At 41.8% G+C, this 27,485-nt stretch overlaps 1 protein-coding gene across 2 annotated transcripts in view; it reads left to right on the plus strand.

Annotated features, from left to right (window-relative positions):
* Positions 1 to 26,390, plus strand: part of LOC141127490 (protein LBH-like) — a 64,322-nt gene extending 37,932 nt beyond the window's left edge. For both annotated transcript variants that reach the window (XM_073614001.1, XM_073614002.1), the window contains exon 4: positions 25,223 to 26,390. In XM_073614001.1, the coding sequence (XP_073470102.1) occupies positions 25,223 to 25,284 (62 nt within the window). In that variant the 3' untranslated portion in view covers positions 25,285 to 26,390. The remainder of the gene's footprint in view (positions 1 to 25,222) is intronic.
* Positions 26,391 to 27,485: the final 1,095 nt, after the last annotated feature.

A 27,485-nucleotide genomic window follows, 5' to 3' on the forward strand; every position in this document is an offset into this window, starting at 1 on the left:
TGCTGACTGTCACATCACCTGCCACATGTTGCTTATTTTCGTTGGCCTGCTAAGGTGCAGATTGTCAGAGTGAAGGCAGACAGCAGAGAGATGATGTAATCTCTCTGCTGCCCATGGCTGTACAGTGAGGGCAGAACTGCAGTGATGCAAGGTGGGCAGTGAGATGATGTCATCTCTCTGCTCTCGCCCGCCGGCTCACTGACTGGCCAGTCTCTCCGCTCAATTGCGGACCGGCCCACCCCCTCACTCGATGTCTGCCTTGCACGCACGCACACTCACCTGGCGACCCCCCTCACTCATCTGCCGACATGCCAGCTCAGGCTCTCTCTCACCTGCCAACCCCCGCTGACTAGCCCGCCCGCTCATTCATTCGTTGACTGGCCTGCCAATCACGAATTTCTCGGAGGGGGCAATTGCCCTGTTGCCCCCCCCTGAATCCTCCCGTGGTGCAGACGTGTGCAGACACAGATCCGGTGCTGTACCTGTGTTTAATTCAGTAACAGAACTGGAGATCACATTGGGAGAACATGTTACAATGAGAAGAACATTGTCTGGCCTTAGAACTTATCTTCCCAAACTAATTGGCCAATAAAGTTGAGTCCAAAAGAACTGGTAGAGCTCCCACCTGTACCTCAAAAGTGCTGATGGTGAGACCCACGTTAACTCCTCACAGGAATTGTACAACGTTTAGCAGGTCTTGGGGCAAGAAAACAGACAATTTAAGTTTTCTTAACCCTTATAGATGCTCTGGGTTGAATGTTCCTCCTCCTGAAAGGGATGTCATTTATTCTTTCCCCTTGAAATTTAAGAGCCAGACTACAAGTCTGAGAAACCTGGTGCCACAGTGCAGAGTTTGCACCTGAGAATGGAGGTTTTTCTTATCAGGAACAATTTAAGGAACTACTGAGGACAAGAAAAATGGGCCTTACATTTTTTGACTTTCCTTCTCATCCCCCTGAAGGACCAGTTGGAGAGGAGCGTAAAAAAGAATATAGGTTTCAAAGATAAGCCATAGCATTTTTTTCTGCAGAACTGCGTCTTTTATGTTCAAAAAGAAAAACACAGGAAGTTTTGCATTCCTCTGGAAGGCAAGCAGGTCCACCTTGGCATTTGAAATCAACTGAATATTGAAATATATTCAAACAAAGCTCTTTTAACTGCTTCCCACCCTGCCATCATTTGTCTATATAATGCTCCCGTTCTGGGTGGACGTCATATGATGACCTCCCAGGATCGAACGGGCGTGCTCCCCACGGACCGTGCCACTGCATGATCTGCGGGGTAGATTGAAGCCCACTTAAATGAAGATAGATCAATGTGTGATTGATCACAGTGATCACATGGTACAGACAGGACCAATCACAGCCTGTGTTAGGACCAATCACAGCCCATCTGTACTATGTGATTAGGTGTGGCCAATCACGGCTAATCACAATAGTACACACTAAATTAATAGATTAATTCAGAAAAAAATCATTGTTTATAACAGTAATATTCACTGTTATATAGGCAATGATAGTGTCTAAAAAAAAATCCTGATTACATCCCTCAAGTAGTATCGTGTTATCGTAAAAAAATAAAAACAAGGGGACGTGGCCTGGACGGCAATGTGATAGGACATGTTTGAGCAGAGCTCCGCTCATGATAGATCCTGCTAACAATATCCTGCATATTTCCAGCAAACAATTTCTCCTATATTTGTGTGACTACAACCTGCCCGGATATGTCTCCGTCAAAGAGGAACAATACAGCCTCCTCATCCTTGGATAGGTATCGGAGACTAGACCGGGACCAAGAGTGGCAAGATGGCGACTCTGCAGCTGCACATGCTGCCCCGCATACAGAACACGAGGCGGCTGACACAGCGAAGGTCCTGGAAGCGATTTCACCGTGCCAATCAGTGCTAACAACCAAGATAGAGGAGGTGAAGGTGGACATATCGCTAATTCGTCAGGATATGACCAAAATCCGGGAGTGGGTCACAATAGCTGAGACCAGATTAAGTCTTGCGGAGGACACGCTATATCCCCTACAGCACTCTCAGGAAGACATGCAGTGCCAAATCCAGAAACTAGCTCAAAAACATGACAAGCTCGAAAACCGTGCCCGCAGATCTAATCTCCGCTTCATTGGTCTGCCGAAGGGCTCTGAGGGTCCTGACCCAGCCACTTTCCTTGAGAAACTCCTGGTCACCGCATACGGCAGAGAGGCTTTCTCTACCACATTTGTGGTGGAACGTGCCCATCGTATGCCCGCACGCCGTCCACCTGAAGGTGCACCGCCACGCACATTTATAGCAAAGCTATTGAACTACAGGGACAGAGATACCATCCTCTGCCTGGCTACAACCAAGGGGAACATACCTTTCCAATCGGGGTATGTGCTGGCGTTCCCGGATTTTTCTGCGGAGGTCCAGCAGCAACGGGCTCGATTCAGGGAGGTTAAACGGCGTTTGAGGACCCATCACCTAAAATACGCGATGCTATTCCCAGCCCGTCTCCGCGTGGTGGGAGAGGACCAAGCGCACTTTTTCGAAGATCCGACGCTCGCATCGGCTTGGCTGGATCAGCGTGAACCGGAGAGAAACCGTCCTGCCTGATAGAACTTTCGGCAAGCTGCTCTTTGTTATCGTAAGTTGACTCACTTGCTCATACTGCAAACATTGACTCACATAATAAATCCGTACTTGACCCCCACTTCACATGCTTCTGAAGCATATTTAGAACATCTCCGCATCAACTAGTGGGGGCTTATTACTACATTTACGGGAGATGTGTTGAGTGCTACCCGGCATTCACCCCCTTTTACGGTTGCAAAAGGTACACTTGGGCCATACCATCATGACTGCCACCAAGGGCCCCAGGTAATCTACTGCCATTCTCTGACTGGGAAAGTCTCCCTTCTGTGACTGTCGTGAGGGGTGAATGGGCCTAACCGCATGTGGGTCACAGTTGTCCTTACTTTATTCACTCATTCACCTCACCTCCACAAGGACTTTTCAAACTTTTGTGGCCGGAAACCTTTTGAATATTTTTTCTTTTTTCTCCTCCCCCCTTTTCTATTTTACTTTTTCTTTACTTTTTGGAGGGTGGAGGGGGTTAATAATTATATTTTGTTTTTTTTCTTTCATTTTCGTTCTTGAATAGACTATTCTAATTGCTATTTATCACGGCTGAGCGATCGGTCAGATATATACAGTGGGGACGGAAAGTATTCAGACCCCCTTAAATTTTTCACTCTTTGTTATATTGCAGCTATTTGCTAAAATCATTTAAGTTCATTTTTTTTCCTCATTAATGTACACACAGAATCCCATATTGACAGAAAAACACAGAATTGTTGACATTTTTGCAGATTTATTAAAAAAGAAAAACTGAAATATCACATGGTCCTAAGTATTCAGACCCTTTGCTGTGACACTCATATATTTAACTCAGGTGCTGTCCATTTCTTCTGATCATCCTTGAGATGTTTCTACACCTTCATTTGAGTCCAGCTGTGTTTGATTATACTGATTGGTCTTGATTAGGAAAGCCACACACCTGTCTATATAAGACCTTACAGCTCACAGTGCATGTCAGAGCAAATTAGAATCATGAGGTCAAAGGAACTGCCTGAAGAGCTCAGAGACAGAATTGTGGCAAGGCACAGATCTGGCCAAGGTTACAAAAAAAATTCTGCTGCACTTAAGGTTCCTAAGAGCACAGTAGCCTACATAATCCTTAAATGGAAGACGTTTGGGATGACCAGAACCCTTCCTAGAGCTGGCCGTCCGGCCAAACTGAGCTATCGGGGGAGAAGAACCTTGGTGACAGAGGTAAAGAAGAACCCAAAGATCACTGTGGTTGAGCTCCAGAGATGGAGTCGGGAGATGGGAGAAAGTTGTAGAAAGTCAACCATCACTGCAGCCCTCCACCAGTCGGGGCTTTATGGCAGAGTGGCCCGATGGAAACCTCTCCTCAGTGCAAGACACATGAAAGCCAACATGGAGTTTGCTAAAAAAACACCCGAAGGACTCCAAGATGGTGAGAAATAAGATTATATGGTCTGATGAGACCAAGATAGAAATTTTTGGCTTTAATTCTAAGCGGTATGTGTGGAGAAAACCAGGCACTGTTCATCACCTGTCCAATACAGTCCCAACAGTGAAGCATGGTGGTGGCAGCATCATGCTGTGGGGGTGTTTTTCAGCTGCAGTGACAGGACGACTGGTTGCAATTGAGGGAAAGATGAATGCAGCCAAGTACAGGGATATCCTGGACGAAAACCTTCTGAGTGCTCAGGACCTCAGACTGGGACGAAGGTTTACCTTCGAACAAGACAATGACGCTAAGCACACAGGTAAAATAATGAAGGAGTGGCTTCGCAACAACTCCGTGACTGTTCTTGAATGGCCCAGCCAGAGCCCTAACTTAAATCCAATTGAGAATCTCTGGAGAGACCTAAAAATGGCTGTCCACCAATGTTTACCATCCAAACTGACAGAACTGAAGAGGATCTGCAAGGAGGAATTGCAGAGGATCCCCAAATCCAGGTGTGAAAAACTTGTTGCATCTCTCCCAAAAAGACTCATGGCGGTATTAGATCAAAAGGGTGCTTCTACTAAATACTGAGCAAAGGGTCTGAATACTTAGGACCATGTGATATTTCAGTTTTTCTTTTTTAATAAATCTGCAAAAATGTCAACAATTCTATGTTTTTCTGTCAATATGGGGTGCTGTGTGTACATTAATGAGGAAAAAAATGAACTTAAATGATTTTAGCAAATGGCTGCAATATAATAAAGAGTGAAAAATTTAAGGGGGTCTGAATACTTTCTGTCCCCACTGTATATTTAACGGATATTGCTGAGTTGTACCATCTGATAATCTCATTGCTGGGTTTACCACCAGCGTTTGTTCGCCTTAGCTGGCGGTAGTTACACTGATATCAGTGTTGTTAAAGAGCCATCAGCGGGTAAAAGTTTAAGTAGTGCGATAACTTTTCCTATGGAAGTGTAGCAAGATGCTACGTTGCATTCGCACAGGTTTTGGGTTATATGCCCCAGCCAAGTTGGGGAGGCTGAGGGCTGGGTGAGGGGAAAGGTTTTGTTGTCAGTTGCATTTAAGGAATATTGTTTATTTTACACTGAAATGTATTAGAAGCCAACACACGTGGTATAAATTGATTTTGGGTTGCTGGGTCAAACCCATACGGTGTGGGGTGTGGATGAGTATATCTTGGGCAAAGATATGTGACCAGTGTCTCAACAGTACTCAACAAATAAAATATGGCTAGCATAAAGTTCCTAACCTGGAACGTCAGAGAGATACGTGACAAGATTAAGCGTACTGCAATCTTTGGATGCCTTAAGTCCTACCGGGCTGACATATCTGTTCTGGTTGAGACACACGTTACTGGTCAACTTCAGATTGCATTAAAACGCCCGTGGATAGGTTGGGCTTATCATGCCACACACACTCCATACTCTCTGGGAGTTTCCGTCCTAATTGCTAAGACCACTCCATTTGGTCTGATTTCAGTGCGGACGGATCCTCAGGGCAGGTTCATTTTCTTGCATTGTACTTTGTCTGGCACTCAATACTTCATAATGGCATTCTACATACCTCCACTGTATACTTCAAATCTAGTTAACGAGGGCTTTCTCTTCATGGCGCAATACCCCACGATCCCTGCCATTTGGCTCGGAGATTTCAATATGGTTTTGGATCCGACAGTGGACAGGTTGCAGCTGAGTCGGAGCGCTCAACCCCCCACCACTACCCGTTCCGGGCGTACATTAACGGAATTCTTACTTACCGATACATGGCGTTATAAACACCCGGACACTAAGGCGTTCTCCTGCTTTTCAGCAACACACTCCACTATGTCCCGAATAGATCTTATATTAATCTCGAATATTTTACTCCCCTTGTTAACAGACTCAGGCTATCACACTAGGTCTTTATCTGATCATGCTCCATGTTGGGCTTCCCTGCAGCTCGCCCCACAAGTAGGGCCCGGCGTGTGGAGTCTTCATCCCTTTTGGCTCTCTGCTATGGGGGATCAGGAGGACATACCTGGGGAGTGGCAGTTTTACTTTAATACTAACCGGGGGACAGCTTCAGTTGACATGGTCTGGGAGTCATTTAAGCTTCATGTCCGTGCCATTTTGTCAACTCGTATAAATATATTGAAAGCCTCTTCAAAGGCACTACTTCAACAGGCCACTGAAAAATTAGACTCGATTACCAACGAGTTTAGGATAGATCCTACGTCTGACAAAGCTTCAGCACTTAAGTTTCAAACTCGTATAGTGGATCAATTACATTTCGAAAAGGCCAAACAGAAGCTTTTCTTCTCAAAGCAAAGGGTGTTTGAACAAGGAGAGCGGGCAGGTAAATTGTTGATTTATCTGGCTCGGCAAGATACTAGACCAACAGTGGAAGTCTCCCTAATAGATTCAAACAATGCATTACTGACAGACCCCTCGTTGGTGGCAGCGCCATTTAGGACATACCTTGCTGATCTTTACTCCTCTCAAGTAAAGGTTACCGCGCAGGAAACCCAGGCCTTTCTTCAAAATATTCCTTTCCTACAAATCTCTGAATCCCAGTTGGCGGACCTTGAGGCCCCTCTTACCGCGGACGAGATTACGGCAGCAGTGGCATCCCTGGCGCCCGCAAAGGCCCCCGGGTTGGATGGTCTACCTTTGGATTTGTACGCAGCTTACTCAGAGGTACTAGTCCCTGAACTACTCAAGTTATATAAACATATTTTTGAATCTGAATCCCTTCCCCACTCATTTCGCCAAGCGGTAGTCATAGTACTTCCCAAACCGGGCAAGGATCCCCAACTCCCAGACTCTTACCGCCCATTCTCGCTGCTTCAGGCTGACATAAAAATATTGGCCAAAATTTTAGCCATTCGCCTATCCCTTATTCACCTGGACCAGACGGGATTCATGCCTGGGAAAAATACAGCCATGAATCTACGTCGTCTATACATGAACATTAAAGCAGCCCACGAGATGATAGGGAACAGGGCAGTGGTAGCACTCTGTGGAGTAGGGATATCTTTGGGAGTGTTTGAGGGGTTATGGGTTTGGACCCAATTTTATTAAATGGGTTAAATTGCTATAATTTTCCCCTGAAGCCCGAGTGACGGTGAACGGGAGGACGTCGGATCCATTCCCTCTTGAACGGGGGACCCGCTCTCCCCACTACTTTACGCTTTGGCGGTGGAACCTCTTGCCGTTTCCCTCAGGAATACTCCAAACATACGGGGTCTTCGTGTGGGGAGTCTGGTGGAGACGGTGAGCCTCTATGCGGATGATATGCTCCTTTATTTAGAAGACACAGGCCCGTCTCTACAGATTGCCCTACAGACTATCGAGGATTTTGGTAAACACTCGGGACTACGTATGAATTGGTCTAAATCACAGATTCTGCCTCTAGATGTATCATCCCCTACAAGCCTCTCAGCTTCCCTCCCCTTACAGAGGGTTGCATCTATCCAATATTTAGGAATATAAATAACTAGAGACCCATTGGAATTTCTAGACAATAATATTGAACCGCTTTTCAGATATCTTAAATCTCATATACAATCCTGGGCAAGACTTCCACTAGGGGTAATGGGTAGGATCAACCTTATCAAAATGATCATAATGCCTAAGTTCCTGTATGTGTTGTGGAACTCACCAGTACTTATCCCCCTTAAAGTATTTAAAACAATTGACAAAATCATCAATTCCTTTGTTTGGGCCCCTAGTAGACATAAGTTAGCCTGGAATACCCTTAAAAATCCAACCTCATCGGGGGGGATAGCCCTTCCTGACTTTCACGCATATTATATAGCTGCACAAATACCGCACTTTTACTATATTCACAATATAGATAGCGCTAGATACCAGGCCCTTGCTTGTAATAAGCCTAACAAAGATACTCACTCTCTTTTACAAGTCTTATTTAGAGGCAGGGTTGGCAGGAGGGGGGATGGTGGCCAGGGATCTCTATTGCATCAGCACAGACGCGTTTGGGAGATAGCGCTTAAACTGATTGGAGCTGACTTTTTCCACTCACATACACCCCTTTGGCTCAACCCACAACTGAAGGAGCTGTCATCTCTTCCGGGTGCTGCCAGGCAGGCCGCCAAAGGGATAGTGTTTCTACATCAGGTAATTACCCCGACAGGAGTAAGAGACTTTAAATCACTTAGTGTTGAGTTTCAATTACCCTTGCACATGTTATTTAGCTATATGCGACTAAAACACGCTTTTACAAGCACAATTTGCAGATAGTTTCCCAAACCCACAAATACTATCTTTGGTAGATGTGATTACAGGGGCAGACCCAGCCAAACTGATATCAACCCTTTACGTCGATTGCGGGTATCATTGACACAGCGAAACTTAGATGGGAGGAGGACATTGGCCCAATGGATGACTCTGATTGGGACAAGGTCCTAGAAAATACTAAGAAAGTCTCTCCGAAGCTTCCGGAGTGCCTGACTCAGCTGTACATAATACATAGATCTTATCTGACACCTGCGAGAATTGCTAAATTCTCTCAGAACCAGGACCCAAAGTGTTCACGGTGTACGAGTCACTCATGCTCTTTTTTTCATCTTATTTGGACTTGTCCGGATATCCAAAACTACTGGGCACAAATCATCAAATTCTTACATGACAATATGGGGTCGCCTGTTCAATTGGAGCCAAAATTATGTGTACTGGGGTTGCTTCCAGACGTCACCCTTGACAAATTCTCAGCTACTTTTCTTTACGAAACGCTCTTCAGTGCAAGAAAGCTAGTGGCTAGACATTGAATGAGGGCCATCCCTCCCACTTTCCAGGCTTGGATTTTAGCGGTAAATATGTCCTTACCATATAAAAAGGTTAGATTTAAGCACAGGGGATGTCCTACTAAGTATCACAAGATCTGGGATAAGTGGCTTGATAACACAAATACATGTGATGAATAGATATGCAAAACCTATCGCATAAAGGGGTTAGGGTCTGTCCCAAGTCATTCATAAGTATTATGCCTTACTATATGTTGATATTGTTCAGGAAAGCTTTTTGTCTATGATATGGAAAACGCTACTGTACATCACCAACAGTAATGATTGCCTATACTTTCTAGTTTACGTTATTGATAATGTATTTTTATACGTGTACTGCACCCCCTTCCGTGTACACTGTTTGATGTAAAACCTGTTTGTATAATTTTTTTTATTTACGAATAAACATGTTCCTTAAAAAAATTAAAATAAATGAATAAATAAAAAAAACTGAAAAGATTGAAAAAACATTTTATTTTTTGTTTTTATTTTTTACTGTCACCAGCCAGTGTCCCTGATCACCACCACACCAGTTAAATGATGACTCTTTACTGCACCGGTGACAGTATGTAAAAAAAAAAATAGTTGTGAAATTGTTTTTTTTTTAATTTCTTCATTCTCCCAAAAAAATGTAAACTTCAAAAAACTCGCCATGCCTCTTACTAAATACCTTAGACCAGGGGTAGGCAACCTGAGGCCCTCCAGCTGTTGCAGAACTACAAGTCCCATCATGCCTCAGGGAGTAATTGTACCTGCCAGCCTTGCAATGCCTCATGGGAAATTTAGTTCCACAACAGCTAGAGGGGCCCCGGGTTGCCTACCCCTGCCTTAGGCTGTCTACTTTCCAAACAAGGGTTGTTTGGGGGGTATTTGATTTGGGATATTTTTTTTACCAAAGAAATGTAGCAGTATAAATTGTTTGCCTAAATTTATGATAAAGGATTATTTATTTATAAAATGTTATAACAAAAACAAAGAAAACTTGTTTTTATTTCAAAATTTTCAGTCTTTATTTGTTTATTTAGCAAAAAAAAAAAAACTGTGGTGATTAAATACCACCAAAACAAAGCTTAATTTGTGTGAAAATGAAAGGCCAGGTTAAAGTATTGCATGACCGCGCAATTATCATTTAAAGTGTGACAGCCCTAAAAGGTAAAAATTGCCCTGGGCAGGAAGGGGGTAAAAGTGTCCGGTATTGACGTGGTTAAATATATATTCCTCAACAGCCACAAAAGATACAAATCCACTTTGTGCGCACCAAATTCTGTTGCAAACCAAGCTATTACCTTGTAGACATCAGCACTCTGCTGCACATGTCCTGTGCAAAGAACAGCTATGGGAGAAAACTAGCAGGCCCACCCCATTACAGACTGTCTGCAGAAAACTACAGGAAAGGGGTGCATATAAGACAAGTCACCCTGCACAAAAATAGAGAGAAGACTGGTCTTGCACAAAGGAATAGTTTCATATTGAAATACTGCAAAGATCTGATAGAAATACTCAAAGAACACCAATATTCAATTTAAACACACATCTTGTTTGTTTGTCAGAGATACAGATCTTAAAAGAATGACTTTTTTTATAGTGACCACTGCAAGTGACACAGACTTTTGCGATGCATGATAGCCATAAATTAATTTGGAGATTCTTTCAAGTGAACAGCAAAGAGGAGGAAGGGGTTTGTTCTTTTTCCAGTAAAAGGCACTTGATGGTACAATCAAGAGTTTGCAGGATCTTGCTCATATTTACTGATTCACTAATGATTGAAAAGTTTTCTTGTCCAACAGGATTGGATTTGAAGATTTGACATCTGAATTGGTCTGCATGCCAAGAAATTTAAAATACCCTGGAAGAGAGCTGAGCCTATTGAAGTGCTGGAATGACATAAGTCATGAAAGCCCAACTTCAATCTTAAATCAGTATTAAAATCAAAAGCAAAAATGTATTATATTGCAGCTTAGGAGTTCTTGTGGTGGCTGCATTCATTTTCTTTTTTAAGGCATTTCTCCTTTATTTTCACCTGTTGATACCACCAGTAAGTCTGTGTCCTGCAACACATCCTCTCCCATCTTTCTTTTTATGTCATGGGAAGCCGGCTATCTCTTCCTGCTTTTCTCAATAGCTCCCCAATGATGCAGCACTAGATCTGGCTTTATGTCTGTTTATACACTGTTCTATGAATGGAGGATAGTAGTGTCTCCTGGAATATCAACATTACATATCTTAGAAGGCATCATTTCTCTCCATTCATAGAACAGTATGTAAACCAGGCATGTCTAAAGTCCAGCCCGCCAATTGTGGCCCGTGGCCTGGTTTCATATTGCCCCGCCGGTCATTTGGATATATATATCTTTTGTGGCCCCCAACAAATCCGTTGGGGGGGCCACAAAGATATATACTGTATTTATCGTTCCTCAGAGGGGACAGGGAGGGGGCGGGACGAGTGCCATCAGATTACATACAGGAGAATCTCCTGTTTACTTGGTGGTCTCTGTAATAGGAAGTCCCATCTCCTGGGCTGGCATTGGATGACTGTTCTGTCTATCATAGGAAGCGGGACTTTGTATTAAAGAGGCTCCCGAATAAACAGGAGATTCTCCTGTATGTAACTTGTTGCCGCTCATCCCACCCCCATCCTGTCCCCGCCGAGGCTGCAGATGGGTATGAATCAGGCTGCACTGATGGCAATGGTGAGGCTGCATTCAGAGGCTGCATTCATGGCAATGGTGAGGCTGCATTCAGAGGCTGCATTCGTGACAATGGTGAGGCTGTAATCAGAGGCTGCATTCATGGCAATGGCGAGGCTGCATTCAGAGCAATGGTGAGGCTGCATTCAGAGGCTGCATTCATGGCATTGGTGAGGCTGCACTCATAGCAATGGTGAGGCTGCTTTCTTGGCCCTTGTGAGACTGCATTCATGTCACTGGTGAGGCTGCATTCATGTCACTGGTGAGGCTGCATTCATGGCAATGGTGAGGCTGCATTCATGGCAATGGTGAGGCTGCATTCATGTCAACGGTGAGGCTGCATTCATGCCAATGGTGAGGCTACATTCATGCAATGGTGAAGCTGCATTCATGGCAATGGTGATGCTGCAGATGGGCACTGATTAAGCTGCATTGATGGGCACTGACCCTTATTTTGCTTCACAGTTCCTTATTTAAAATGTACGTTTCCTGACAGAATCCATAGCGGCCTACATGTGGGTTAACCCTGCCTCCTCTCCAATGCTATAGGACCACACTACCATAAATTTGAGCTCACCACGAGAGAATTCCTTCCATAATTAGCTAACTCTTGACCAATGGGTGGGACCTCCATCTGCCATGGAGTCCATCAGGAAAGGAAAATTAGGGTAAGTATTTGATAATAAATTTTCAGTTTTTTTCCTGAAACTTCCCTCTTAAAGTGAAGGTGCGTGTTATAGGCCTGTGCGTGTTATACGCGATAAATACGGTATATCCAAATAAAACACCCGGGCTCATCCTTAGACTCGTCACCACACACAGCCACAAAGGCAAGAGAATTCTTGTTGGGCAGTGTATTAGTTAATTTGCTTTTAATTTTAATGGTTCAAAGAATGTCAGGAAAAAAGGTTGGCCCTCACGCATGTTCACTTCATCAAATCTGGCCCTCTTTGAAAAAAGTTTAGACACCCTGATGTAAACAGTCAGGGAACCCGATCTCATGAAAAAAGCAAGATGTTGTCATGGTAAAAAAACCTTCTGTCTTGAGGGATCATGGCCAAGTAATTGCTTTTTCCAGGATCTTTACCAATGAATGGCCTGATTGAAGTGCCCTGAATTGGTCACCCTGTACTTGCTGAATGTCCTGCTAGTCATTGCTGGGATGTGAAGATTAATTGGGATGTGCAGGTACACATCTTTCAGGCCCATGGAAATTGTTAAGTATGGATCATGGCGAAAATGGTATTCATCTTGTACTTAATCAAGCCATTCAGAAGTTGATGTTTAAAACCCATACCTTGAATAAGGAGAAAGGGACAAGACAAGGTCTTCCTTTGACATCATTTTGTTATTTGGCTAAACTAGAGGCCTGTTGATGGTGGGATACAGGCGGTCCCTGGGTTACAAACAAGATAGGGTCTGTAGGTTTGTTCTTAAGTTGAATCTGTTTGTAAGTTGGAACAGATAAATTTTTAAGTGTAGCTCCAGCCAAAAAACAATTTTTAAGCTCTTTGGATAGCATAGGGAAGGGTTAACACCCCTGTAACATTTGTTTTGCTGTATGTGCCCCTGTTTAGAAGATTTCACCTCACTTTCTGTCCCAACGACAATTGGATTTTGAACATTTTGGGTTGTTGTGGAAACAAGCCTTGGTGATAAAGCATCAGTGGAGGTACCTTATTCCCATAATAACTCCTACAGGAGTGAATTTCCCCTCCTAGGGGTAGATTTCTCTCTTCCTGTTGTCTCCCTCCATTTTTAAGTCGGATGTTTGTAACTAGGGGACCAGCTGTAGTTTGTCTAAAGATGGGGAATGCATGTTCTTGTTACATCAATTGAATGTATGGTCAGTGAACATGAGTATGTTCTTTTAGGGAAGTGATTAAGGTGGAGCAGGATTATCACCAATGTTTGTGATTTTGGATATGATATTAGGGGACAGCTGCAAAATAAAAAACAGCCTCTAACTATCTTTTAGAGATGTAGTCATTCTTAAAATATAAGATATATTCTTGTTGTTTAGGAGACAATGTGGTTCGCAGATCCCCTCCCACTTTCACATGAAATCTCAAATATTTGTACTGCCCATAAAGTTGTTTGTTTAAGTAGTTGAGCTTCCAAGCAGACCTAAAACTTGACCAGAGTGTTTTTGATGATACCACAACTCCAGGAGAAAGGAAGATAAAACTCCTCAGCCTATCCTGGGGATTATACAGTATCTCACAAAAGTGAGTACACCGCTCACATTTTTGTAAATATTTTATTATATCTTTTCATGTGACAACACTAAAGAAATTACACTTTGCTACAATGTAAAGTAGTGAGTGTACAGCTTGTATAACTGTGTAAATTTGCTGTCCCCTCAAAGTAACTCAACACACAGCCATTAATGTCTAAACCACTGGCAACAAAAGTGAGTACACCCCTAAGTGAAAATGTTCAAATTAGGCCCAATTAGCCATTTTCCCTCCCTGGTGTCATGTGACTCGTTAGTGTTACAAGGTCTCAGGTGTGAATGGGGAGCAGGTGTGTTAAATGTGGTGTTATCGCTCTCACTCTCTCATACTGGTAACTGGAAGTTCAGCATGGCACCTCATGGCAAAGAACTCTCTGAGGATCTGAAAAAAATAAATGTTGCTCTACATAAAGATGGCCTAGGCTATAAGAAGATTGCCAAGACACTGAAACTGAGCTACAGCATGGTGGCCAAGACCATATAGCGGTTTAAAAGAACAGGTTCCACTTGCCATGGTTGACCAAAGAAGTTGAGTGCACATGCTCAGCGTCATATCCAGAGGTTGTCTTTGGGAAATAGACGTCTGAGTGCTGCCAGCATTGCTACAGAGGTTGAAGGGGTGGGGCGGTCAGCCTGTGTGGTGGAGTTTTGGGCCCTGAAGGTGATGGACTTTATTATTAATGTTACTTGCAGTGACTTTTCAATGACTATAGTTTGAGAACCCTAGTTTGGAATCAACAGAGACATCTTGCCCTGCCGTGGAATGTTATCTGGAGTGGCTATCTGACCATTTGATAGTACAGTGTCACTTCAAAGGAGGTGGGAGGTGTGAAGGGAACAGGAATAACCTGGTCATGATATGGTAGCTGGTAAGAGAGCCCCCCACCCCCATTGACTCAATGTAGCAGTTTTGGCATATGGAAGGAAGGGGGGGTTTACAAGTGTATATATTGCAGCACAGATCACTGCCCATTCTCTTGTGCTGACGGTCTAGATGAAGGATGGTTACGTAAGACTTCTCTATACAATGAATCTCTATTATCTTCTGTCTCTTTTCTTTTCTGTAACCTTTTCTACTGTAGGATTTTGCCTTAATATATTATTAATCTCTAGCTAGCATGTGTATGACCATTATAGGAATATTTTGTATCATTGGTCTCTGTTTTACGGTTGTATCCTCCACTTTGAATTTGGTAATCTCTAACGTTCCTTTTCTGTATAAATAAATGTAATTGTTTATCTTTTCGCACTGTTATCGTTCGTTTTTAATTCTTATATAGGAAAAGGTTTAATCACTCCATATAAGTGAGGTAGGTATAAAAATCTCCATATCAGATGGTGCCCCACGTTAGGCGCCATATGTTTCGGTAATATATATACCTCACTTAAACGATTAACGATACAAATATAAGTGATTAAACCTTTGTCTATATAAGAATAAAAACGAGCGATAACAGGGAAAAAAGATAAACAATTACATTTATTTACACAGAAAAGAAAGTTAGAATGATTAGAATTTATCATATATCTCTACAGTGTTTGCTCTAGGCTGCGAAGTTAATTTAGGCATAAACTCATAAATGTTTGCAATGGACAAATACAAGATATACAAAGTCATAAGACAAATCCTAGGATACAAAAAGGTTAGAAAGAAAGATAGACATAGATTCCAGTATACATTACGCAGACAGCATGTCCCCTAGATGGTCTCGGGCTGGACAGTCTCTAAAACCATTTAGCCATCTCTCTTTTATATGCATTCTCCACCAATAAACAGATGCAACATATTGATTGGGTCAGAGATGTCTCAAAGTCTGGTTGGCTACATTTTGAAGCTGTCTGAAAATTCATGCTCGGACATTGCTGTTACATTGCGACCCCCTCGGTGCCTATCAGTCTATGAATTAATGAACAATCTCCTTTGATCTCCCAGCCCAAACAGTCCCGACAGTAGTATGTTAATGGCCCCCTGGTGAGTTGATTCAATTAACGCCTGGGGACCACCAGTGTATTGGAAGCATGTTAATGGCCCCCTGAAGAATGGATGCCTTAAGGTCTGCCAATACCCTTTGATCCAATTAACGCCTAGGGGGCTTCTCGGGTTCACATCAATGTAACTACATTCCTTAAGGTGAGCTTTGTTCTATCATGATATTAAGAAACATACCCATATTTAAATATATATACCCACACATAGCTACACACCTATACATGTAGATATATATATATATATATATATATATATATATATATATATATATATATATATATATATATATATATATATACACATACATACATCATACATCCTATGGGGCAAGGCAGTTTAAATTGGAGTCCTTGCAATGGTCCACTTGAATCTCATTGATATAAATATGATATCCAATATCTCCATCACATTTCCCCCTGAAGTTCATTCTTGAACTTATGTCCTCCTTCAATGATCTTGCACCCACCCACAACAGCCCAGAAGCCCCGACCCTTCCCCACCACCACTGCGACCTCCTCTTCCTTTCTTGAACACGCCGGAACTCCTCAAGGTAGGCTTAAGATAGCAAAGAAATCCTGGTGCTTTTGAGACTTCACATCCAAACCATGAGTGTCTGTACTGCAATGTTTCATCGCCCCTCTGCCTTGGAAGAGCGGAACTCCAACATTGATGGCGGGATCCTGGCATATCTAGTCCTGTATCTTTGTAAGACCATGTAATTGTTTATCTTTTTTCCCTGTTATCGCTCGTTTTTATTCTTATATAGACAAAGGTTTAATCACTTATATTTGTATCGTTAATCGTTTAAGTGAGGTATATATATTTCCGAAACATATGGTGCCCTGGGTGAGGAAGTTTAATGTTGGGGTGATTGCGATTTGTATGGAAGACAGAGCTGGTGTTGTGTTTACTTGTCTCCCATCTGAATACCCAGACTAAAAAAACTTCTCAGAACTTTCCTTTTTTTTTACCTTTTGACTATTTGAATATTTTGATGAGACTGATTTTGAGTATTGTATATATATAAAATGAAATTGTAAGTGCGAATGATGAGAGGAAAAGTATATGTGCTCTCTGCCAAAAAGCATTTTCAGCTGACCCTTTGAATAAGATTAGGCCAATCATTGTGATTGAAACGCACAGTAGGCATAGAGCTACGTTTCCACTAATGCAACTCTAAGGTCGCATCATTGAGTGTGATTGAGGTACGACTTTAATGCGACTGTGGTGTGGCTTTGAATGCAACTTTGATCCAGAGTCGCATCAGAGTGGTGCAGGTACCCTTTCAGATTTGCTGCAGCATTGAGTAGCATAGATTGGAACGGGTGCTATTGAAATCAATGGGTTGCGACTTGTAATGCGACTTTGTGTCCAAAGTAGCATGGGGAAAAAAATGTTTGCATCAGTGGAAACGGAGACTAAATCACACTGAATGATCTTGGGTATGAATCTTTCTTCTTTACAATTACTAACTGGGGATTGTAAGCTTTGTAAGTTAACCTGGGAACAGTGGCTATAATGTAACATATACAAATCATATTGCAATTAGGGGTGCATCAGTTAACTGCCTCCTGTACTACAAGCACGCATAGGGTCCTGATTATCCAAGTTCGTGCTAATAATTCTTGATATAACAGAAGTAAAAGCCTTTCGTTAAGCATTTCTTTTAGAGTACTTCAGAAAAGTCCATGGGGGGGATTAAACTATTATTTAGTTTGGGAAATCTCCAGGCTAATTTTTTGAAGGACTATAGCCAGGACAGGGAATTGGTTTGGCAAGTAGTGAAAAAAAATCGGCAAGGGTGACAGGGGCGGTACCTGTCAACCCAATTCTTGGTCAGAGAGTAGCTACCTCTGAGGTAAAGGCAACCTATAGAAAGGTTGGGGGAATCAGTTCAAGGTATACATATATACACATACATACATCCTATGGGGCAAGGCAGTTTAAATTGGAGTCCTTGCAATGGTCCACTTGAATTTCATTGATATAAATATGATATCTAATATCTCCATCACACCTGTCAGTGCTCAGACCATAAGCCGCACACTGCATCAAATTGGTCTGCATGGCTGTCATCCCAGAAGGAAGCCTCTTCTAAAGATGATGCACAAAAAAGCCCGCAAACAGTTTGCTGAAGACAAGCAGACTAAGGACATGGAATACTGGAAGCATGTCCTGTGTTCCGATGAGCCCAAGATAAACTTATTTGGTTCAGATGGTGTCAAGTGTGTGGCAGCATCCAGGTGAGGAGTACAAAGACAAGTGTGTCGTGCCTACAGTCAAGCATGGTGGTGGGATTGTCATGGTCTGGGGCTGCATGAGTGCTGCTGGCACTGGAGAGCTACAGTTCATTAAGGGAACCATGAATGCCAACATGTACTGTGACATACTGAAGCAGAGCATGATCCCCTCCCTTCAGAGACTGGGCTTCAGGGCAGTATTCCAACATTATAACGACCCCAAACACACCTCCAAGACGACCACTGCCTTGCTAAAGAAGCTGAGAGTAAAGGTGATGGACTGGCCAAGCATGTCTCCAGGCATAAACCCTATTGAGCATCTGTGGGGCATCCTCAAACAGGAGATGGAGAAGCGCAAGGTCTCTAACATCCACGAGCTCCGTGATGTTGTCAGAGAGGCGTGGAAGAGGACTCCAGTGGCAATCTGTGAAGCTCTAGTGAACTCCATGCCCAAGAGGGTTAAGGCAGTGCTGGAAAATAATGGTAGCCACACAAACTATTGACACTTTGGGCCATTTTTAAACATTTTCACTTAGGGGTGTACTCACTTTTGTTGCCAGCGGTTTAGACATTAATGGCTGTGTGTTGAGTTATTTTGAGGGGACAGCAAATTTACACTGTTATACAAGCTGTACAATCCCTACTTTACATTGTAGCAAAATGTCATTTCTTCAGTGTTGTCACATGAAAAGATATAATAAAATATTTACAAAGATGTGAGAGGTGTACTCACTTTTGTGAGATACTGTATATAAATACACACACACACACAAATAAAAGGATACTGTAGTTCACGCCCTCCAATTAGATGATGTCATTGATTGTAATAGATGGGAAATACCAATGCAGGTATATACTCCCCAGGAAGTGCAGGGCACACCATATTAACATAGAAAAGTACGGGGGCAAAATAATTGGATCTATAAGAAACAAAAAAGTAAATATTTTCAAAAAATTGAAATAAAACATCAAGTCTAGCACAAAATACCTTTTGTAATAAATATCTATCGGAGGAAAAGGTCAACATCATATCTACAATTCATACCAGATGGTATCCTGGTGTGGAGGTTAAAAATCCACCAAATCTGCGATATGTGTCACCACCACAAGGTGGATTCCTAAACTTTTCTAAACCATAAAAAATGAAAGATTACATATTGCCCAAATGGTGATGTTTAAAATGCTTGGACACATTAGACAAACCCTTTTCTTATGTATAGGAGGCATCATGTTCACTTATCCTTGTCCTTAATGGTCTCCTAGTACATCCTACATACTGTAATTGATAAGAGGTACATTCAACTGTATACACTACATTGCTGGTTCCACAATTGATGTAATCCCGTAATGCAAAGTTTTTTCCAGTAGAACACGATCACACTACACCAGACTTTTTGAAGTGCTTACCGCAAAACCTACAGGTGTTAACACAACAGGCATATGATCCTGTGGTGTGCAACCATATTTTCTTGTAACTTCCTGACTGGAAAAAACTGGGAGAAAGGATGGCCCCCAAGGTACTACTAGTACGCCGGCTAGAAAACCTACAACCTGCTTCAATAACAGGTGTCAGGTCTTTGTCAGTTGACAAAATGGGAAGATGTTTTTTGTATAATATCCCTAACCGGAACTGAATCTACATAAATTAGCTGTGATAAAGGTGATGGGATTAGCTCCTAGCTCTCTGCCCTTCTTTTGGCGTGAGTATTTCAGGAGAGTAGCTCTATCCCTATTCTTGGCCACATTTATGACTCTGTCTATATTTGTGTGCCTGTAATCTGGAGGACACCACATTACACTCCTCAGAGAAGCTGTCCATTGTAGAACAATTACATTTAGCCCTGATACATTGCCCCACTGGGACTGACCATATAGTATGTGCCAGATGGCAACTAGAGGCTAATAGTAGTGAATTACCAGAACATGTTTTACGGTAAGTACAGGTATAGATATTCCCTGTAGAAATAAAAACCTTGTAAGGTAAGATCCAGAAAATTTATGTTGCTTTGATGAGTATCAAAACTAAATTCAAGATTGAGGGGATTTTTATTGGCACACGTAACAAAAGACTCAATATCACTATGAGTGCCTTCCCATATAAGGAACAGGTCATCTATATAATGAACATACCACTTTATATGGCTCAGAAAAGGATTGGAGGGAGAAAAAAGAAAATTCTCTTCCCACCAGCCCTTATATAAATTTGCTAAAGAAGGGGCAAACTTAGCTTCCATTGAGGCGGCTGTACATTGTAAATAAAAAACATTATCAAAAATAAAAAAAATTGTGTCTCAACAAAAAATCAACAGTAAGGACAATGAGCTCTTTTAGTTCCTTGTTGTAAGAACTATAATGTTCTAAGTAGAATCTCAATGCTTCCACTGCTAATTCATGCGGAATGCAGGAGTACAAAGATTTGACATCCATGGTAATCCAGCTAAAAGTGTCTACCCACTCAATACTTTGTATATTAGCCAAAACAACAGAGGTGTCTCTGATATAGCCGGGAAGTCTAATAACCAAAGGCTGTAAATACTGATCAACCCAGTGGCCCAGTCTCTCAAAAAGACACCACTGGTTTTTGGGCTATAAATGAAAAAAGAGTGAACATTTTGAAAGAAAACTATATTTTACTTTCTGCTATAAAAAATGATCCAAGTTCAACCGCATCAGCTCCTGAACCAGAACTGCGCTACCTTCCCGGGAAACTTTTCCACCTCCTGCACCCATCCTAACTCTTTCCCCTATTGTATCCCCTGGGTGTAGGCAATCTATAGTAACCTCTACCGGACCACTCATATTCACCATATTATCAATTTGCTCACACTCATATCTCCTCCTTTCACCCCCCCCCCTTCTTTCTCTTCTCCCTTCTGTCTCCAATCTAACCAAAACTTTAATAGGGGTTACCGTCGTCTTCCTAGATACAATCTGTTTTTGCGTTTCATCGCTACTGACCGTGCCAGCAATGGCAAACTGTTCATATAATGTTATTTGCCATATATGGCTGTAGGCATTCTCACCCATTGCCTCCCTGGTTTGACACATGTCTTCAGAAGTTCAAAGTAAAGATAAGATTGTTCATATCTTTGATACCACAAGTTGATTAGATTGTAGCCGTATTAGTGCAATTGTGACAGAGAAAATTGAGTACTATCCATGATACTTTTTTTATTTGCACTAACATACAATTTTTCAGGACAAGCTTTTGGGGTATGTCTTCTTCTTGAAGGTCCAAGCAGTACTGATTCACAAATTTTTAAGCAGAATGTTAAAGAAGAAAAAAAACAAAAAAAAACCCACATACAAATCAATGGTAATAAAAATAGCAGCAGAGTTAGTGAGATAAGACAGAGGGAGAGCTACAGAATGCAGGGGGGGGGGGGGGGAAACTAGACTAGATACTTTCCTTACACATTATGCTAAAGTTTTATGACCCCTCTGTGACTAGTATCCCCCCCTGCATTCTATAGCTCTCCCTCTGTCTTATCTCACTAACTCTGCTGCTATCTTTATTACCATTGATTTGTATGTGGGTTTTTTTTTTTCTTCTTTAACAATCTGCTTAAAAATGTGTGAATCAGTATTGCTTGGACCTTGAAGAAGGGGACATACCCCGAAAGCGTGTCCTGAAAAATTGTATGTTAGTGCAAATAAAAAAAGTATCATGGACAGTACTCAATTTTCTATACCACAAGTTAATAGCCAAGACAGATATTCCTGTATTCATGTATTCTATTCTCTTTCTGTGATCAATAAAAAACTTTTTGACAAGAACAAATGATCCAAATTTCATTTGAGTACAGTGTTGCATGGCCGCGCAATTGTCATTCAAAGTGTGACAGCGCTGAAAGCTGAAAATTGGCCTGTACAGGAAGGGTGTAAAAGTTCCCAGTATTAAAACGGTTAAGGACCAATTCAGGTCGGTTGGGCAGGGTCAAACATTTTTAGCCTGTGAGCCTTACTTTCTGAGATGAACTCTCCTCTCTCCCTAGCTGGAGCAGTGCTATTCAACAATACCTCTACCTCCACTGTGGAATGTATTCTATAGGATGGTGGCATATGATTGATGATTGCATGGTCAGAAGTCATCATCCTGCAGAGCACATCTGATGATGAAGGAATAGGTATTTTTGAATAGCACTGCTCAAGCCAGCAAGTGAAAAGCAGCAGCCACACACTATCTCACAGCACATACAGCATGTAACCCAGAGGAGGAGAGAGGAGCTTACTGATCCTGGCCATGGTTCCACCCCGACCATCAGCACCATGTGTGTGTGCAGGCAGTTTTAGCTGCGGCATCCCACAAATAGTGCTCATAGGGTGGTGATTTTGTTGTTATCGGCTTTAAGAGCCTTTAAACCCCTGGTGACCAACACATATGGTACTTTGCCAAAAGTCAATGTGACTAACATAGCTGAAGATGTCTCAGGTTGCATGTAGAGTGCTTGCAGTTTTGTGGTGTTCATGAGTTTGAGGCTAGAAATTAACATGACAAGATCTCATATTTTGTACTTAGTTGATAGTTTGAAGAATATATTGTGTTTGTGTACACTAATGTAGTGTGCTTTTTTTGTGGAAATAAAGATTTAATAAACATTTACAGAAATATAGGCCATCATATAAAACTAAGACAATCTTTTTATTCTTTAGGTTCTGATTAAAAAAATATATAGTTTGTATAGTTTTGAGGGCCTTAGGCTGGGTTCACACTGATGTGGCCGTGGGTCACATCATGGGGTCCGGTGCATCCGTGTTCATCGATTCAGGTGCGAATCAGGTCTGAATTCTTGCCTGAGTTAGCACCTGAAACAGAGTCTAAGACGCACAGGATCCTTTCCAATGCAGACCGCAGCCGCCCCGAAGGTGTGTGAACCAGCTCCATTGAGAGTCGGTCACATTCTCCTGTCATGCGAATTGGATGTGGGGAAACCCACATCCAATTCGCATCAGTGTAAACCCAGACTTAGTCAGTTTTGAGCCAGTAAGAAAATAAACAAAAAGAAATCCAGTGCAAAATGCTCATCGTGTAGTGAATTTTTACTATCAATTTATTAATAAGGATGTATAAAATGCATTCACAAACAGCGGTGGAGGTGGATGCTTATTCCACTCTGACGCACAGGAGTGGAGTAGAAAACCTTGTCAGACTGGATAAGACTCACGCTTCAGCTAGCTGGACTCTGATTGCAGACTCAGTACACAGGGGAGAGAAATCGTCAGGTGTCAATGCAGACAAACCTCCTGGATGATGTCACACACACACAAGCTGGGATGCCAATACGAAGAGACATGTTTCTGGGGGGTTTCCCCTTTTATCAGTTTCTCTAGAGCAGGGGTCTCCAAACTACAGCCCTCCAATTGTTGAATATATGAATATAATTATTGGACGATTTCCAGAAACAGACAGGGTTCTCACAATCCTTGGGGTTAATTAGAAAATGGAGAAGGAAAGAGACAGAGCTCTTTCCAAGTAAATAGGATTTAAGATAGTTATCTGTTGCAGAGGAGAGCACCAAAGACAACAATTATTAAAAAGGTATACATTTATTAAATAGTATCAAAAATAAGGTAAAAACAGGAAGCAGCCAAAATACATAATTCGGACCATAAATTGTAGGTATATGAAATCAGGTCAGATACGTAGATGTGCAGAAGTAGCCAACATGAGCGCTTCATCAGGGCATTGTATACATCTATGTTTTTATCTGGTCCTTTTACAGTAGAGAATTCAGCAAAACCTCAAAACACACCCATCCTGATGCACACTAAGTGGGGTTCAATACCGATGGAAGTCAGATACAAACAGTATAGCCAGTGGGAAAACTGGATCATGGTTATTGGCGAGATCATATGTGATAAACAATCTGATGTATTGAGTCATGTATTTAAGATGTACCTAAATATTAGGATCCCGGCAATGACATAGCGCACAAGGCACAGGTGACAAGATGCGTGTGTCAGCCCTCCAATTGTTCAGGAACTACAATTCCCATCGTGCCTAGTCATGTCTGTGAATGTCAGAGTTTTACAACGCCTCATGGAACGTGTAGTTCCACAACAGCTGGGGGGCTGTAGTTTGGAGATCCCTGCTCTAGAAGATTACCTGTGACTAAATGTAATGCCGAATGTGTTATCAGTGCTAAAAACATTACCCCTTTAGGGACAACTGCACACTGTACAGGCAGGATTTTAGAATGCATATCATTTTTTTAATGAAAGCATACATATGTAAAAAATATATTTATAGAAGTGGTCACTTAGTTTTTGATTAAAACAAATATTTCACTGATCTTTAGGTATAGAAAATTGTAGTGAATACACATAACAATAAAAGATTTTAAATATTATTGAGACTTGGTACATAAATCAATCACTTACAGTCGGAAAAGACTGACTTTGATTTCAAGCCAGGAGTAGATGACTGCCCTGAGTATTTATGCTGGCTACTAACTTCTGTCAACCTTGTCACTACTTCCTGCAGAGTAGGGGAAATATAATACTGGAGATGTTTTAGAGACTTTGGCTTTAGTTTAGGACATCGTGTCATGTGCCTGGCAAGTTCATTTTGACCTATTGATATTTTACGCAGCACCTTCCCACAGAAATTAAATAAATAATAAAGCAACTTGACAAATCTTAAATTACACCACAATACAGAGTAGAATCCATATTTGCAAGAGGAAATCATACATTTTATTTATGTTACAAATAAGATGTCAAGCTCCTGCCTTTGCACAGTCCCTGTGTTAAGGTCAATCAGAAAACACCTCAAGCTAAGAATGAAGTATCATTACATATGGTGGTGCCCATAGACTTTTGTCACCTGACCCCTGTTGCTTTGTCAGGATTGGTCAACAATTAGGCAAGCATCGGCAAAAGAAATGCAGAGGGAGGTGAGGATGACACGCCTCGCCTTCCTTTACATCCCTCATGCCTCCAACAAGCGTTGACAGCCTGGAGACATGCACTCATTAGCACCAGTCTCTTTGCTAGCTGCAGTGTTGAGCAGCTATGCATGGGGGGGCTGCTCTGTTTTACAGAGCAGCTAGCGTTGCAGGGAACCTAGGAGGATGGGACAAAACTAAATACTGTAAAATAAAAAAAGGGATACTTAGTCTTCTAAGGAATATTTATGTGTATCCACTAAAGACAGTACATTTCCAATTAGGCACTTTTAGAATTATTAAGACTTTAATAAATTGAAAATATATTATTGTTCTCTTCTTTTTTTTTTTTTTTTTAGACAATACGAAGGATAAAGCAGCTGCAGCAATCGGAGAAGATCCAAAGTCTAAAAAAGACTGATATTTACTGAGGTGGATGCATGCTCACCTACGAGGATAATTAAGAAAGGTGTTGTGAAAACAACTGATGAAAATACTAATGAAAAAAAATTAAACTATACAATATATTTATTCTTCCTAATCAAGTCCTTGTTTTATATAGAAAATACAAGTGTTTATATAGAAAATACAAGTGTTTCATATAACTGAAAAAGAAAAAAGAGCCAGACATATTTTAGCATTGCTACCAACCTAACCTAGAAGCTCTAGGATATTGTGGCAGTGGCGGCTGGTGGTTCTTTGTTTGGGGGGGCGGCAGACATCCTCCTCTCCCCCTCGGTACCTCAACCCCCCACTCGGCACCTCAACCCCCCCCCCCGCTGTTTGCTGGTCCACCGGAACTTACCCGATCGGTGTGCACATCAGCGATCATAGGGCAGGGGGACAGGCTGCGGCAGGCATCTCCTCCCCTCCTCTTAGGCATCCAATAGGATCGCCTAACCTTTCAGCCAATCGGGAAATCTGTAACAGACCCGCGCGTCCTGATTGGCGGAGAGGCGATTCAGTGTTAGAAAAGCAAATATTCATTTGCTTTTCTAACACATCTGGGTGGACCATGAGCGCAATGGTCTGCGCTCCGAGTTCACCCGATTTTGAAGCCTATTAGAGCCTATGGCTCTAATCGGGTGCTTAAAAAAAACACCCCTGTAATTCAAGCGCCCGGCATCCGAAAAGGGGCTGGACACCTGAATAGGGGGCTGCAGCATCACCCATGGATAGATTCATGCAATGTATGAATCTATCCATTAACCATATAGGGGTTGGTGAGGATAGAGGGGGCGGCGCCCGTGCGCTCTTAATGCAAGGGTCACCCCTGTATTATGGCAATGGAGAAGTGGGTGGGCAAGATATTGTAATTCTGTAAAAAGCAATAATGTCCATCAGTAATTAATGTTAATAAATTAGATAAGGGGTCCTGCGAGCCTCAACTAGCCCAGTGCCTAATTAATACCATAAATCAGCTGCAGCCGTTACACACGTCTCATAAATTCGTGCAGACACAGATTTATTAGATATATACGCTGCGCTTTAAATGTACTACACAATAAATCAGGTGAAAACCAAATTGCGTACCATAAAGAATAAAAAATAAATAATAAATCAAATGCATATAATATGATCAGTAAACAATCATATAAAGTGACATCAGTGTCAAACAAATATATATAAATACATATGTAAATGAATAAATAATTAAAGTGCTTCTGTGCAACCAAGTGGTTAGCAGATACATCACTTATGATTGTGTACAGTGGGTCATGAAAAACAGCAATGATCCCACTTCCACTAAATACAAAAAAAGTGCTACTGTGCATAAAGGTGACTTCCAGTAATAACAACAATAAACACAGTTTAGCTGAGTTCAAAAATGTGCTCCAGTGCATAAATGTGACTTCCAGCTCTAACACTGTGAACGTGCTCAAATGACCATGCGATAAAGATTGTTATGTTGGTGATGCAGACCATGAAATAGTGCCCTTACTCCGGTAACCCCCCTAGGTATTGATTTGTCTAATAAACCTTTTAAAACTATATTACGCTATCGAGCTCTCTTATTTCTTGTATCCCCGAGACACTACATTGAAGAGTCCAGGATTCCAGCATCAGTATAGAGCCCAGTGGTGGTTCACAAGCGTGTATTGACTGAGCGTAATTGCTGAGTCACACGCTCTGAGGTGAGCGTTCAATACCTGGGGGGGGTCACCGGAGTAAGGACACTATTGCATGGTCTGCAGCACCAACAGCAATCTTTATCGCATGGACATTTGAGCATTTTCACAGTGTTAGAGCTGGAAGTCACATTTATGCACCGGAGCACATTTTTGAACTCTGCTAAAGTGTGATTATTGTTGTTATTACTGGAAGTCACCTTTATGCACAGTAGCACTTTTTTGTATTCAGTGAAAGTGGGATCATTGCTGTTTTTCATGACCCACTGGATACAATCATAAGTGATATATCTGCTAACCACTTGGTTGCACAGAGGCACTTCATTTATTTATTCATTTACATATGTATTTATGTATATTCGTTAGACACTGATGTCACTTTATATAATTGTTTACTGATTATATTATATGCATTTGATTTATTATTTATTTATTTATTTTTTATTCTTTATGGTACGCACTTTAGTTTTTACCTGATTTATTGTGTAGTACA

The sequence above is a fragment of the Aquarana catesbeiana genome, linkage group LG02 (genome assembly GCF_042186555.1).
Source record: "Aquarana catesbeiana isolate 2022-GZ linkage group LG02, ASM4218655v1, whole genome shotgun sequence".
Classification (NCBI taxonomy): domain Eukaryota; kingdom Metazoa; phylum Chordata; class Amphibia; order Anura; family Ranidae; genus Aquarana; species Aquarana catesbeiana.